The sequence below is a fragment of the Lissotriton vulgaris genome, chromosome 7 (assembly GCF_964263255.1).
Source record: "Lissotriton vulgaris chromosome 7, aLisVul1.2, whole genome shotgun sequence".
NCBI lineage: Eukaryota > Metazoa > Chordata > Amphibia > Caudata > Salamandridae > Lissotriton > Lissotriton vulgaris.
Window position 1 is genome coordinate 1,191,552,708 of NC_141695.1, and position 16,271 is coordinate 1,191,568,978.

The following is a 16,271-nucleotide window of genomic DNA, read 5'->3' on the forward strand; positions in this document are numbered from 1 at the left end:
AGCTAAAACAGGGTTCAAACCCTACCATTCCTTTTCTGATTGGTCTCTTAGAGACTTATGATGCCAGGAGGTCTGCCAACACAGATCCTTCTCATCCAGATGGGAATCTGCCCCCCTTAGAGGGACCCTTTAGTAACCCTGACCACCCCCTCCAGGAAGCAGATGATGCTGAGGAGGAGGAGGAAGAGGAGTTATCAGAGGATGAGGCAGACAAGGGACAGGTAGAAGTCAGGAGACTCACCAGGTCCAACTTAAGTAGGCATGAGAATGGATTTGGGGGACCCCCAGGGCCACTCTCAGCCAGACTTAACATTTGGAGTGGACGAGTTAGGTCTCTATCCAGAGGCTCTAACAGATCCATTCGAACCAATGGCTCTCAGACCTCTTCTCATAGAGGGATGTCATCCCCTAAGAGAAGGGAGCATGAAGCTAAGATGAGGGAAGCCAATCTGAGGATTGAAAGGGAAGAACTTGCCCTGGCCAAAGAGAGGCTTGCCTTTGCTAGAGAGCAGAAATTGTGTGGGGCAGACCCCACTGGTGGCAGCATTCTCCCAAGAGAAAAAGACAGGAGTTTAGACACTAGACACCTGAGTAAGATAGTGCCCTTCTTTAAACAAGGGGATGACATCCACAAATGGATGACTGCTTTGGAGAGGGCCTGCACTGTACAGTGTGTCCCCCAGAGTCAGTGGGCAGCTATCTTGTGGCTCTCCTTTGAAGGCAAAGGTAGAGATAAGCTCCTCACTACTAGAGTTGAGGATGCTAACAATTACCAAGTCCTGAAGAATACACTGGTTGATGGGTTTGGTTTAACCACTGACCAGTACAGGTTGATGTTCAGAGAGACCCAGAAAACTCCGTCTCAGGATTGGGCTGACTTTGTTTATTGTGCCACTAAGGCTTTTGAAGGCTGGCTACTGGGAAGTAAGGTTACTGATTTTAAAGGATTGTACAATCTAATTATGAGAGAGCAAATCTTAAGCAATTGTCAGAACCAGTTATTACACCAGCACCTGGTAGACTCTGATCTGACCTCTCCACAAGAATTGGGTAAGAGGGCAGACAAATGGGTCAGAACCAGGGTCAGGCCTAAGAACCAGGGTGGTGACCAAAAGAAGGAATCAACCAAGCCTCAAGAGAAGGGTGGGAATACATCTTCTGATCAAACCACAGGGCCCCAAAATTCCTCTGAAAAGGGTGGGTCCCAAACTTCTCCCAAAACCCAAAAGAAACCTTATTGTCATACCTGCAAACAGGTAGGCCATTACAAAAGTGACAGCAGTTGTCCCAAGGCCAACAACAATAAGGAGAATATACCCCCAGGTACTACTCCCAGACCTCCTGTTACCACTAGTGGTAATCCCCCAGGTGGTGGGAGTGTTCCCAAGAATGTGGTGGGCATTACTTTGGGAAACCAGGTGGATTATGGCCTAGCCAGATCCCCTGACACAACTTTTGTCTGTGAGACTGGCATGGGGTTTGCCAACTTCACTACTGGTACCCACATTTTGGGGAAGTATAGACAAGAGCCCTTTATCAATGGTCAGAAAGTTGAGGCATACAGAGACACAGGGGCCAGCATCACCATGGTGATTGACCATCTGGTCCCCTCTGCTCAACTGACCCCTGGTTTCATTTATCAGGTGACAGACGTTCATGGGGTGAAAAGAAGGCATCCCATGGCAGTAGTCGAGCTCAGCTGGGGTAATGTCACAGGGCCCATGAGAGTGGCAGTGACAGACACCCTACCTGTAGATTGCTTACTGGGGAATGACCTGGAACTCTCAGCATGAGCTGAGGTGGAGCAAGAAACCCACTCCAGGATGATAGGCCTACCCAGAAAGGTTAGTGGGGCAGTAATAGCTACAGCCCCAGTCCAAGCACCATTCCTCCCTGAAAAGGTTGAAAGAGCAGTGGTAGCCACTGCCCAGGCTCAGACAGACTTACCTGAACAGGATAGGAGGGCTGTGACAGTCACAGCCTAAACACAGACTGAATGCCCTCCTGAAAGGTTGGCAAGGTTGAAATGGTCTCAGCCTCTACTCAAACAGATAGTGGGGTTGTGAAGCCTGAAACAAAGGATCACTCCACCCAAACTGAGAGCATCGAGGAGGAAGAAAAGTCTTCCCCCTCCCAGACACTAGGTGAGAGCCAGCCTTCTCAGGGAACTGACTCTACCCCTGGTGAAGGAACTGCCCCAGAGGTAGTCAGCCCTAGCCTGGCAGAGCCCCTGATGGCAGTGGACCCTTCCAAGGTGGGACCCAGTCTGGAGCAGGTAGCCTGCACATCTCTTCCCTGCCTCAGTCAGCCCAGGGCTGTAGAGGTCAGGAAGGCCAGTGGTGGACCCCAAAGGGCCCCCTGTCCAGAAATCCCCAATCAGCAGATTAGGATCACTGAAGCTAGTAGTCCTAGCCAAGTGAAAATAAAACAAACTCCTGAGGGATCCCCCTTAAACTTAGTTAGGGAACTCTCACAGCTGGACACTGCTGGGCACAGCCAAACCTGGGGCCTAAAAACCCCAAACCTGACCTGTCCCTCCAGTAAGCCAAACAGAGGGACTCAGCCTCCAGCTTTAGGTAGCCAGAGGTTGACCCTGAGAGCTCATAGCAACTCAGTACTGGAAAGAAAGGCACATATGGTGGATAGTGATTGGAGGAAGTTGAACCCAACAGTAGTGGAGTCTCACTTCAGTACTCCATTCCCACACCAGCCTTTTACTTTGCCAAAGCACACCACAGGTAGTGATTCCCTATGGTGGAGACCCTCAGATACCCTTAGGGTGAGGGGTTGCTTAGTGGACCATGATATAGGGGGTAACCATGCCAGTGCAGGTACCACCTCATATGGCCACTCAGGCAATATAGGCTTACCTGGTCAAGGATAGCCTTATCTCCTTTCGTTTGGGGGGGGGGGGGGGGTTGTGTAGGAAGGTGGATACCTGACTATGGTTGCCCCCAACTTTTTGCCTGGTGTTTTGCTGGTTTTCCGACTTAGTTGACCTGGGACCCTGCTATTCAGGGCCCCAGGCCCACTGCTCTCTCTAAAATGGATTCCATGTACCTTAGGTACATATCTAATTGGTACTGGGCCACCTTATCAGACCCAGCTGGGGCAAGGTGGTGTAATCACCCTTTGCTTTAGATATAGTATACCTATATCTAACCCTAAAATTGACACACAGATTCCTATCAGTCACTCCTATGGCAGGCCTTGACAATCCTGAAGGCAGAGTGCTTGGAATCGTGTGAGATGGTGCTCTGGCATGAGCTGAGCCCGTTTGCAGCTTGCGGAACCAAGTCCTAATAGCTGTTCCATGATAACGCGTACCATATACTCTTAAGTGCATTATAATCCTTGCGGTTAAATGCTATCTTTGGTATCGCTTTATCAAAACATGTCGAGTAAGGTGTCATACGAATTGGAATACTAACCCCTCGCCAATTCTGGCGACGGGGTTAGCATTCCACCCTTCTAGAGGGACACGACAGGTATGTAACTGTGAACCCCGGTTAAAGTTAACTCGAGCCTCAGCATCACAAAATGGATGCTGCCACCACAGACACAAGTCTGACCCCCTGCAGCTGGGAGTCCTTCAAGCGAGTGGAGCTTGGACAAAGGGTTTCCTTTCAGGGGCGGTGCTAGCACCATCCCAGACAGGGTTTTGGGTATCCTGGGTAGGCAGGGCTTTAGAGGAAGGTGACTGCAAGTGGCACCCCGGTGCTCACTATACATCTGCCGGCTAGAACCAGTTCCAGGGGCACACCAGCCCCTGAGCTGGGGAAAGTCCGGCATGGGAGAGGGGTGTAACCACCTCCCTTCCTGGTCCCACCCCTAGGGCAGGACCGGGTCGCGAACCCACCCCTTTCTTTAGGATAAAGGCAGGAGCGGGGACCCTTCCAAATTAGATCATCTTTGAATCCTGTAACTACTTTCTAGGAAAGGAACTCAAGACTTCTTCCTAAGATTTCTCCCTTGTGCCTAAGGAGTAGTCACCCTGCACCCGCAGGCACCATCTAAGAACACTGCGGTTTGCTGCACGTCCTTCCTCCGGAATCCGACCGACCAGCACGACGAGGCCCGGCTTCCCTGGCACCTCTGACCTCTACCTACCTCTACTGCTAAGCTGAGAACCATAGGTGCGATGAGACCTCGAGGGACCGGCCATCATCAGAACTGCACGACTTCTATCCAGCACGACCGCCGAGGGATCCTCGTGTGAGTGCTTTGGGGTCCGAGAAGCCCCAACCCTGAGCAGCTCCAGCACCGAAGTTCAGCCCTCCAGCATCCACCAGATCTGCGTGGGGCCCTTCTGCTTTTTGCTGCTCACCGCGTTGTCTGGCTGCTAGCCCGCTGGCTTGTGGCCTTCCCGACGACGACGACAACACTGCTGGTCTGGTTGCTCCAGACTGGCTCTTGCTCCCTTCCAAAAGAGGAGCACCCCGGACCCTCCTGGTCCACTCCAGACGCCATTTTAGGTCCACCGCATGGGCTTGAATTTGCCAAGACTTGTTGCCCCAATCCTGGGTCCAGCGACGTCGACAGCATCAACCATCGTGGGACAGCTCGCACCTCCATCCTGGTCGCCGACAACGCCTCCTGGTCCGTGAGACTGCAGAGCCCAGCGTCGCCCACTCACCTGGTCGAGGTGACTCCATCCGGTGCCATCCTGGTGCCCATCTGATCACTTGGTCCCCTCTGCTTACATGTGTCTTCCATCTTCGATCCAGGCTTGGATCCATCGAACAATCTTCACTGGTCGCCTGCCAGCAACTCCTTCTTTCAGGCTCCTGGTTCGTCAACGAGGATTCCCGACGTCTTTTCAGACCTATGCAGCCGCAGCCCCTGGGCTAGGTAACTTCGGCATTTCGGTGCCCCAGCATAGCCTCACTATCCAAGGGTCTGATCCTTTTTCGTTTTCAGCCTAACTGGTCGGATTCGTCCAATAACACTAACTTTGCAATTCCTAGCATCCATAGACTTTATCCCGCATGAGAGTGCACACTCTGCACCCGAGTCCCCTAGGCCTCCTGCTAGTAATCTGAAGGTTCAGTAGTCCAGTCCTAGCGATTCCAAACCCTATGAGATTAGTACTTACCTGCTAGTAATTTCGCATTCCACTTTTGTAGTATATGGTTTTTCGTGCCCCTCGGGCATTTGTGTAAATTGTGCAACTTAAAGTATTTTCGTAAGAGTTTTGTTGTGTGCTTAGTACCCTGTCCTCATAAAGAGTACAGGGCTGTTGTGATCTAAATAAAAACACTGTTTATTTTCATAACACTTGTGTGGTGTCCTTTCACTTGGTGTTCAAGGGGTATATGTGATGGTATAACAGCTGGCTTAACACGCCCTCTAGAGTTTAGCCCGAAGACTGCTCGTATCCATGCTACTAGGATAGCTGGTCTATAAGGTTGACTTACAACCAATCATCAATAAGGGTTGTTTGTACTGATACAAAGTGCTCACTAGAATAGTGAACATTATATATCAGGCCAACTTCTCACAACCATCTCACATAATTCCAAGCACTCTGCCTTCAGGATTGATAAGGCCTGCCATAGGAGTGACTTATAGGAGTATATGTGTCCATTTTAGGTTTAGATATAGAGATACTATATCTAAAGCATAGGGTGATTACACCACCTTGCCTCAGCTGATTGATCAGCCAGTTGTGTCAAATTTGGATGGCCAGCCAGGGGTGGCATAATACATGCTGCAGCCCCTGGTAGGCTTTGAGTGCACCTATGCCCTGGGTACCTAAGGTACACTGTACAGGGGCTGATAAGGTGACTCAGTATCCAATTAGATATGTACCTAAGGTACATGGCGTCCATTTTACAGAGAGAGCAGGAAGCCTGGGGTCCTGGATAGCTGGAACCCAGGCCAACTAAGTCGAAAACCAGCAAAACACCAGGCAAAAAGTTGGGGGTAACCATAGTCAGATATCCACCTTCCTACAATTATTTCAAACTACTGCAGCAGATACGGGTGGTCGCCGCTCAGGGAGAAACTGCTGTGCAATCTATGCAATAGCGTGTGGTCTGCAGCCCATATGCCTCGAACAGAAAATGATACTTACCCGTATGCGTCCGTTTTTGGCATGTAGGGCTGCAGAACCACACACGCCCAACCACCTCCCAGGCATCTGTTACAGTATTATCTTATTTAGATACACAACACATGGTCATCTTTATATGTAGTCATACACATCATTTGCCCAATGGCGAAAATAATCTGAAAATGGAGTCAATGCCCATGCGCACTACGCTCTAAGGGAGGAGTTATCCAACAGACAAAGACTCTTCCAAGACAACAACAAAGTGTAATCATCCGGGCCCACCACCAGATGGTGATCTAATGCAATAGTGTGGTTCTGCAGCCTTACATGCCAAGAACAGATGCATACTGGTAAGTAGCATTTTCCTTTTGAAGGTAGGTGACTTGTTTTCTTCGTGAGAATAGTTGGATGTCCTGGTGAGCAAGATTACAGCTTGGGCTTTGTACAACGTGTGACTTGCCCTGATTTGTGGTTGTGCAAAACATTATTGTGTGCTCTGTAGGAAAATGCAGCTCTCTGCAGTGAAGTTATATTGTGATATACTGTCCTGCAATTCATCACATTTGTTCATTGATAAAACTATGTCTTACTGTGATCTGGTTTCTACAGCACGTTGACTTGGACATCTTCAATTTGATTAATTTGGAGGGCCGTGTTTCACGCTATGAGGCTGACATCTTTCTGCCTATGAGGAAAGCCAGCAGGATGCTTATTGAAGAAATAGCTGAATCACCAGATCCACCTCCTAGACCAAAGCCTGTAAAGATGAAAGTAAACAGGTAATTGCTATGCATAGAGAAAATCTCTCCTGCAACCAAGTGATGCATGTTTGAGAGTCCAAATATATGCAGACCCTTAGGTTATGTTAGAATTATTTTTATATAGTGTTCTCTGCATTATAAAGGTTGAATGACCTCGCGGACCATGTCCTGACACATACATGACATAATTTTTCAGATTTTTCAAAGACCAAAGGCGGGCTGAATGGAGCTGTTCTATCAATATTAGATTTGTGGTCTTGGTATAGCTTTCATATATTAATTTTACACCAATGTGTTATAAAGCTCATTGGCTGTGTCCAGGTATTTTGTCAAATCATTTAGCTCCTGCATGGGAGCTTTAAATGTAGGTGGTACCAGTGGTGGGAGCCAGGATGCCCATCTACTGGCCTATCAAGACTGTATTTGGGTAACCTATTTTATCTTCAATTTAGACACTGATCTGAAATTACTTTTTTGCAAACTTAGGAAGCATAAGGTGTAGGAAGCTGGCTTTTTATGTAGTGGGCCAATGTAGGGGCACACAATGCAAATGGTCCAGATGACCCTTACTGGTTTACAGTGCTTACTTTAACAATTCCTACTTTAACAATTCCAAGTGCTCTATTTGTGGTAGTTTGCTCGAGCAGCTTAGGCTTATCAGAGTGGAGTGTTAAGCATTTGTTGCCCAGTCAATAAATGATATACTTAAATTCAAGAACAATTTAGAAAAATAACCGATTATATAATTTTAGATACCAAGATCATTGGAATCGGGTAAGTTCTTTAGTAGATATAGTTTTTGTAGAAACAGAAAAATACAGTCGAATAACGGTTATCTGATAGAGACTACTAGCCGCAGATTCCTTAACGTAGATTTATCCCCAGGCGTGAGATTGGATCCGGAAAATTTTCATGGCCACAGTATCTCTGCGCGCCGGGGCTGGTCATCTGCATGACCTTCAAATTCAGGGCAAATGGTCCAAGGCCCAGAAACAAAGTCACATCAACAGCCTGGAGTTGAAGGCCATATTCCTCTCTCTACAAGCTTACCTTCCAAGAATTGCGGGATCTTAAGTTCTAATTCGTACAGACAACACAACCATTATGTTTTGCATAAACAAACAGGGAGGAACAAAATTGATCATGATTTCCACAGATACACAGGAACTGTGGGATTGGGCAACAGAACAAGGAATCTCTCTCAAAGCCGAACATGTTCCAGCAGAGCGACAGACAATTGCCACGAACGGGAACTCAATCAATTTCAGTTAAGGAGAGTTTTTGCTCTATGGCGGACCTGTTTGCCACGAACAACAATACCAAATGCCGATTTTTATCCCAGCAGGTACCCTCTCCCAGGATCTCGGGGCAATGCCCTTTTGATGCGATGGTCAGGGATCTATGCCTTTGCTTCCCCCCCCCATCCCATTGATATCCATAGTTCTAACCAAAATGAATCTGAAGGGGTGTCGCCTGATTCTAATAGCACCCATGTGGCCCAGCAAGCATTGGTTTCCAGAACTCCTTCACCTCTAAGAGGCGAGACCTATTTGTATACAGTTGTCTCCCCTCTTCTGTCCAGGGACAATGGGCAAGTACCGCATCCAAATCCGTAATCACTACATTTGCATGCCTGGCTCCTGAATTCCTGGAGTTCAAGGAAATGAGTATTTCCCAGAAGTATAGAGACATTCTCCCAAAATCCAGAACGGAAAGCACCAATAAGACGTACAAGCATAAGTGGAAAAGATTCTGTGCCTGGTGTCATCGAATTAATCTTCATCCATTTCAGGTATCCCCTCAACAGATTTTACCATATCTTCTTTCTTTGGCAAAATCAGGCTTAGCTTTCTCTTCGGTTAACCCTTTCGATGCTGATGACGAGCTCAGCTCGTCATCACCCACGGGTGTCGTGTGCTGATGACGAGCTGAGCTCGTCATGGTGCCACTAAAATGGCATTTTCCAGCACAGGGGGGGGAAAACGCCCAGCAGCCATGTGGTTAAAGTGCATCTATCCTCCATCTCTCGCATTAGAAGAGCTTTGAGTGGCTCTTCCCTGTATGCATCAAGTCTTGTCAAACAGTTCATGAAAGGACTTTTACTTGTCTTCCCACCATTGCGGGCACCTCCCCCAGAATTGAACCTAAATGTAGGTTCGAGGCATGTGGGCTGCTGAATTCATATCTGTGCATAGATCGGCGCCTAGTGTTGGGTCCGGATGATCACACATTGTTGTCCTGGAAGAGTCTTCGAAGTATCACGAGATAGGTGGCTCCTCCCCTGACTACAGTGCGCATGGGCATCCACTCCATCCTCAGATTGTTTTTTTCCGCCATTGGGTTCGGATGTATATTTGTTAACTCAAGTTCGGAATCGATGAAAAACTTTATATTTGGCCAAAAGGCCTTTAGTTATCGTCGGTATTGTCTTTGCGATCGGTGCCCAGTACTTGTTCCAGCTCTATCCTCGAGCCGGACGTCAAGAAGAGCTGCCTGGCTTTTCAGCACTAAAGGCCCGGTCGACGCCAGAGGCCTTATCGACGATCCATTATGGAACGGAGCCCGTTCAAGAGATGTCCCGTTTGCAACTCCAAGTATCCTCACATCGATGTCCACCCAGTGTGCAACAAGTGCATGTCTACGCATCACGATGAAGCCAGCTGTATGGCTTGTTCTCGGTTCCGCTCCAAGTAGACGCATTGCCTTCGACGCGAAGCGCGAAAGGAGGCCCAGCAGACAGCACCTGACCCGGTGAACATAGTCGATGCCAAGGAAGATGAGGGAGTCGAGCAGGAAGTTCAAGAGAACCTGTCTGATCCAGCATCGGAGACCGACTCCAGTTACGACGCAGATGTGGAAATGGTCGAAAATGAAGACGTCGTCGACGAGGTAGGAGACGACGATGAGGCCTTTGGGGCCGTGGAATATAGCTAGAGCGAGGAGCTAGGCCCAACCGTTGGTACGGGGGCCGAGACTAAAACATTCTATAATGCTCAGGTCGAGGGATCGCCACATGGCCTTACCCGAGATCAAACGCATAGTTCTACAGCCTCGCCTCAAGGCCCGGCTACGGACATTTCCAACGAGCCATCGGTTGAACGATCGAAATCGAATCCAAAAGCATCGGTGTCTACAAAACAGAAAGCACCGGAAACGAAATTGAAACCGAAAGTACGCATTACTTTGGTCGGATCGAAGGCTTCTGAACCATCGGCTCCGACGAAACAGAAGAGTGTTATCGACCCGGGGATGTCGCTAAAGGGTGTCGAGCCGAAGGCCGGGGCACCGAAGAAAATGGTCAAGGACATTGACCCGAAGAAGTCAGCGCCGAAGGCCGTAGACACAAATAAGGGACTCGAACCTCAGAACGTTCTCGATCCTAAACGTCGACTCAAGGCTAAGTGCAGTAAAGACTTCGAGTCCACGACTAACAGTGGCTCTAAAGACCCCGTCGAGTCAACACAGCCATCCGCCTCTTTTTCGAAGCAGGTGTTGGACTCGCTGCAACGCATTAAAGAGAAGGCTATTGCTGTCGGACTGAAGGCCACTCCACCCCCGAAGCCAGTCAGTAAACCTCCAAAGTCGTCGGCACCGATTAAGTTCACACTGCCGCCGACAGTGGTACCTAAGGCGTTCGCCCCTAAGACGGGTGTCGAAGCGGCCAAAAAGGTGTCCATGGGGCCAAAGCCTACAACTACGGAAGGGGCCACCAAGCATCGACAGACTCTGCAAGAAGATCAGTCAAGGCAATTCATCGACGCTGAGACTGGTAGACTTTCCATTTTCAAGCGAAAGATCGCCCCAGAACAGCCTATGGAGTCATATAAAATTACAATGAAGAAAAAGAGGGATTATGCTACGTCACCTCTTCTTATTGAACCTCTACAACCATATGGACAAGACCCTGCTCCTATTTCACCCACACATTCAGATGTGGATGTAGGGGATGGTGACAATGAGGATTACAGTTATCCTGTAGACACTGATCCAGAAGATCACACTAAACCCTGGACAGACGCTGTTGACCCAGGGGATCAACAAACTGCCCCGGACAGTCATGTCTATGCTATTAAAACCTCACCTACTGAAGACACGGCTGCGTTTAATGCACTTATTGAGAGGGCAGCATAAAATCATGATGTCCAGCTCCATGCTGACCCTATTGAAGAGGACTTTTTGTTTGACACCTTCTCAACCTCAAAGAGAACTGTCAAGACTCTACCCATGCTAAAAGGTGTCCTGAAACACGCTGGAGACATCTTTAAGGATACGGCAAGGGTAGTAAACCCCAGAATTGGAAAAAAATACAAACCACACCTGTGGACCCTACGTATATCAAGGGACAGTTGCTGTTGGACTCTCTGGTTGTTTCCAATGCTCGTAAAAGAGCGAACTCGCAAACAACGGGTGATGCTCCTCCCCCTGACAAGGAATCTAAAGTGCTAGAAGCATCAGAGAAAAGGGTGGCAGCTCAAGCAGCCAATGTCTGGTGCATCTCCAACACACAGGCACTCTTAGCCAGATATGACAGGGCTCATTATGATACACTCGAGACCCTGTTACAACACTTGCCAGATGAGTATAAGGAGGCAGCAGAGATGCTAATACAAGAAGGGAAACTTATATCAAACGCATCTATTTAGTGTGCGCTAGACGCAGCAGACACTGCAGCATGGGCAATTGATACAAGTGTTATGTCACGAAGACACGCCTGGCTGAGAATCTCCGGCTTCAAGCGGAGATACAAACCACCATACTCAATCAGCCGGTTAACCCTGATTACTTATTTGGCCCAGAAGTGGACACCAACTTAGAAAAAATTAAGAAGGACACAGAGACTGCAAAGTCTATGGGGGCTCTACAGTCGCAGCAGTTCAGGGGTGGTTCTTTTCGTCGCTCCAACAATAGAGGAGCTTCCAGAGGCCAGGTGTCCCAGCAGACACAATACAGTAAAGGAGGCACGCAGACCACCTACAACAAGAACAATAGGGGTGGCTATTGTGGAAACAGCACCAAGGGCAGAGGTCGTGGAAACAACAACTCCCGATCCTCCGCCACTAACAAACAGTGACGTCTTGTCACTGCCCCCCGACCATATCACACCGGTCGGGGGGAGACTACAACAGTTCCTGCCGGTCTGGAAATCCATCACTACAGACAGGTGGGTGAGGCACCTTATCCAGTACGGTTATTGTCTGGAGTTAACATCCACTCCACCCAACATACCCCCAAGGCACCGTCCTATGTCCGCAGAGCATTTACAGTTATTGCAGCAGGAGGTAGTCAGCATGCTGCAAAAAGGAGCCATAGAGCTTGTGCCTGTGGAACAAAGAGGTACAGGGGTGTACTCGCTGTACTTCTTGATCCCAAAAAAAGACAGGTCCCTCAGACCCATACTGGACCTCAGGCCCCTAAACCAGTACATCCTATCAGAACACTTTCACATGCTCACATTACAGCAGATTCTACAGTTATTCGGTCAGGGAGATTTCCTCGCAACACTAGATCTGAAGGATGCATATTTCCATATACCGCTACACCCGTCACACAGAAAATATCTCAGATTTACCATTCTGGATCAGCATTATCAGTTCAAGGTCCTCCCTTTCGGAGTGACGACAGCACACAGGGTGTTTACCAAGTGCCTGGCGACACTGGCTGCACACCTACGGAGACAGAACGTTCACGTCTACCCTTATCTGGACGACTGGCTTATCCAAGCAAAGCCGGCCCAGCAATGTGCCACCCACATGTCCCACACCATTCATCTTCTTCACGATCTGGGGTTTTCACTGAATTATCCAAAGTCCCACCTTCAGCCCGCCCACGTACGGCAGTACTTGGGCGCGACAATAGACACTCTGGCAGCCAAAGCACAGCCAAATTCAGTGAGGATCAACAGCATGCAATTGCTGATACGGCAATTCAAACCACAACACTTGCTTCCAGCACGAGTGTTCATGCAGTTGATAGGCATGATGGCCTCCTGCATCTTCATAGTCCCGCACGCAAGACTACATATGCGTCCGCTTCAGGAGTGCTTCGCACGTAAGTGGAATCAGGCTCACGGACAATTAGAAAGACCTAGTGTTGGTGACCGGTCGCGCATACAACTCTCTGCATTGGTGGAAACCACAAAACCTTTGCAGGGGCCGACCGTTCCAAGAGCCTGTGCCACAGATTATACTGACGACGGACGCATCTCTCCAGGGATGGGGAGCTCATGTACTCCACTACACAGTGCAGGGACTATGGACAGCACAGCAGAAGAAGATGCACATCAACCTTCTGGAACGGATGGCTATCTTCATGGCAATGAAAGCATTCAAAGTACATTTGTGCAACAAGGTAGTGTTGATCCAGACGGACAACATGACGGCCATGTACTACATACAGAAGCAGGGAGGTACAAACTCTCCAGTCATCTCATCTGGCTCAGAGCATGTGGAAGTGGGGCATTCAGAGAAACATCTTCCTCATGGCAGAACACCTCCCAGGCAAGGACAATCCGATGGCGGACCTGTTCAGCAGGCACAGCCACCAAATGCATGAGTGGATATAGATCCATCAGTACTCCAACCGTACTTCCAGCAGTGGGATCATCCAGAGATAGACCTATTCGCCACAAGGAAAAACGCAAAATGCCAAAGCTTTGCCGCCAGGTTCCCACACCCACAGTCGCAGGGCAATGCGATATGGATGAACTGGTCAGGCATATTTGCGTACGCTTTTCCCCCAGCACCGCTAATACCGCTGGTGGCACGCAAACTGAGGCAACACTCGATGACCCTCATCCTGGTTGCTCCAACGTGGGCATGCCAACCATGGAACGCCACGTTTCTAGAACTCTCCGTGGTACCGCATCAAAGACTGCACCTCACGCCCAGGCTTTTGACGCAGAGCCATGGCGATATTCAGCATCCAGATCCGCAACAGCTCAACCTGGCGATCTGGCTCCTGAGGTCTTAGAATTTGGCTACCTCAACCTGCCTCCTGACTGTATGGATATCATAAGGGAGGCAAGAAAGCCCACCACTAGAGCATGTTATGCGGCGAAATGGAAGCGGTTTGTCATTTATTGTGCCAACAACGACAATAATCCGCTAAATGCATCTATTCACAACATAATCTGTTATTTGTTACATCTATACAAATGCAATCTGGCCTATGCTTCCATTCGTATACATTTATCCGCAATAGCAGCTTATCTCCAAAACAGGCAGCATCTCTCACTTTTCAGAATGCCTGCCATCAAAGCCTTTCTGGAGGGACTCAAACGAGTTAATCCTCCCCGACACCCACCAGCACCTGTATGGAACCTGAATGTCATCCTTACCAGACTGATGGGACCACCTTTTGAGCCTCTACACTCATGCGAGATACAATTCTTGACGTGGAAAGTGGCTTTCCTAATAGCAATCGCATTGCTACGACGAGTTAGTGAACTTCAGGCACTAACTATCCAGGAGCCATTCTTACAGATTCACTCCAACAGGGTGGTACTACGCACTAACCCTAAGTTTCTGCCTAAAGTGGTTTCCCAGTTCCATATGAATCAAACTATAGAACTGCCAGTGTTCTTCCAGATTCAGTGGCAGAGAGAATGCTCCACACACTAGACATCAAGAGAGCTCTAATGTACTACATCGATAGGACAAAAGATTTTAGAAAGACAAAACAACTGTTTGTTGCCTTTTCACCACAACACAAAGGCAACCCCATTTCAAAGGCAGGTATAGCCTGGTGGATTGTTAAGTGCATACAGATTTGCTATCAAAAGGCTAAGCGCACATTAACGGTTCCCCCAAGAGTCCACTCAACACAAAAGTTGGGGGCATCCATGGCTTTACTTGGAAACATTCCTTTAGAGGAAATCTGTAGAGCAGCCACGTGGTCTACCATACACACATTTACAAAACACTACTGCGTAGATGTGCACTCCAAACAGCAGTCAGCTGTAGGGCAGGCTGTTCTAAAAACACTTTTTCAGACTGCTGCAGCTGGCACAGGCAGCCGCCGCTAATAGAGGGACTGCTATATATTCTATGAACAGATATGAATTCAGCAGCCCACATGCCTCGAACCGAATATGCTACTTACCAGTATGCATCTGTTCTTGGCATGTAGGGCTGCTGACATTCATATCGCCCGCCCTCCTCCCAGGCGCCTGTAGCGGCTGCAGCACTCAGAATTACTCTTAGCATGGTCATCACTTACTGTACTACACTCCATCTCTGCCACAATGGCGAAAAACAATCTGAGGATGGAGAGGATGCCCATGCGCACTGTAGTCCAGGGGAGGAGCCACCTATCTCGTGTTACTTCGAAGACTCTTCCAGGACAACAATGTGCAATCATCCGGACCCAACACTAGGCGGCGATCTATGCACAGATATGAATGTCAGCAGCCCTACATGCCAAGAACAGATGCATACTGTTAAGTAGCATATTCGTTCTCGCACAGCTTATGAAAAGGCCCTTTGAACCCATTCATAAAGCTGATTTGAAATACCTCACATGGAAGTCGCCCTTCTCCTGGCCCTTACTTCTGCCAGGATGGTGAGTGAAATCCAGGCCTTCACGATCAAGAAACCTTTCTTGATTTTCAAGGACAATGCTGTGATTTTAAGAACTAATCCCATGTTTATACCTAAAGTGCCTTCTCAGTTTCACCTCAATGAGCTGGTTATACTCCAAAATATTCAACTCCTGCGGAACAGGTGTTGCATACACTTGATGTCAAACGCTGCCTTAAGTTTTATCTCCAAAGAACTAAGGACATTCGAAAAACTGATCAACTGTTTGTTTCTTATGGTCAAGGCAGAGAAGGTACTGCTGTAACAACGGCCACTATTGCAAGATGGATATGTGCTCCAATCCAATTCTGTTACACCAAGGCTAACAAACCTCTGAAGAGAATAGTAACCACTCACTCTACTTCAGCGGTTGCAACTTCAACAGTCTTATTTGCAGGGGTGACATTGGAAAAGATTTGCCGTGGTGCAACTTGAAGTATCACGCATACTTTCACGCAGCACTAATGCCTGGAATCCGCACAGGATGCTGATGCAGCAGTGGGCCAGGCGGTACTTCGCCATCTTTTTCATTAAGGTAAGCCTCTTTCTAATTTTTAGGAAGAGACTTCTGTTTCGCTCTATGATAATTGTGGTGTGAGAAAAAGCCATCTTTTCTAGCCTTGGTATGCCCCCACTTTTTTTCTGAACTGCTGATGTGCTTTGACTGAGTGTGCCCTGGGTCCCTGCCAATCAGGTACCCAGGGCCTGTGTTCCTTCCCTAAAAAGAAAAGCTATGCTGAAACAAAATACCCAATTGGCATCTCTGGCCACCTGTCATCCCCTAGTAAATGGTACCCTAGGTACCCAGGGCATGGTGACCAGAGAAGACCCCTGAGGGCTGCTACACTTATTGTGCTACCCTCAGGGGCCCTGTACCCT

At 48.5% G+C, this 16,271-nt stretch overlaps 1 protein-coding gene across 1 annotated transcript in view; it reads left to right on the forward strand.

Moving 5' to 3' along the window:
* Window positions 1-16,271, forward strand: part of SRCAP (Snf2 related CREBBP activator protein) — a 1,720,489-nt gene that overhangs the window by 788,039 nt on the left and 916,179 nt on the right. Inside the window, exon 19 of the mRNA XM_086931673.1 lies at window positions 6,665-6,834. Within this exon, the coding sequence (XP_086787799.1) occupies window positions 6,665-6,834 (170 nt within the window). The remainder of the gene's footprint in view (window positions 1-6,664; window positions 6,835-16,271) is intronic.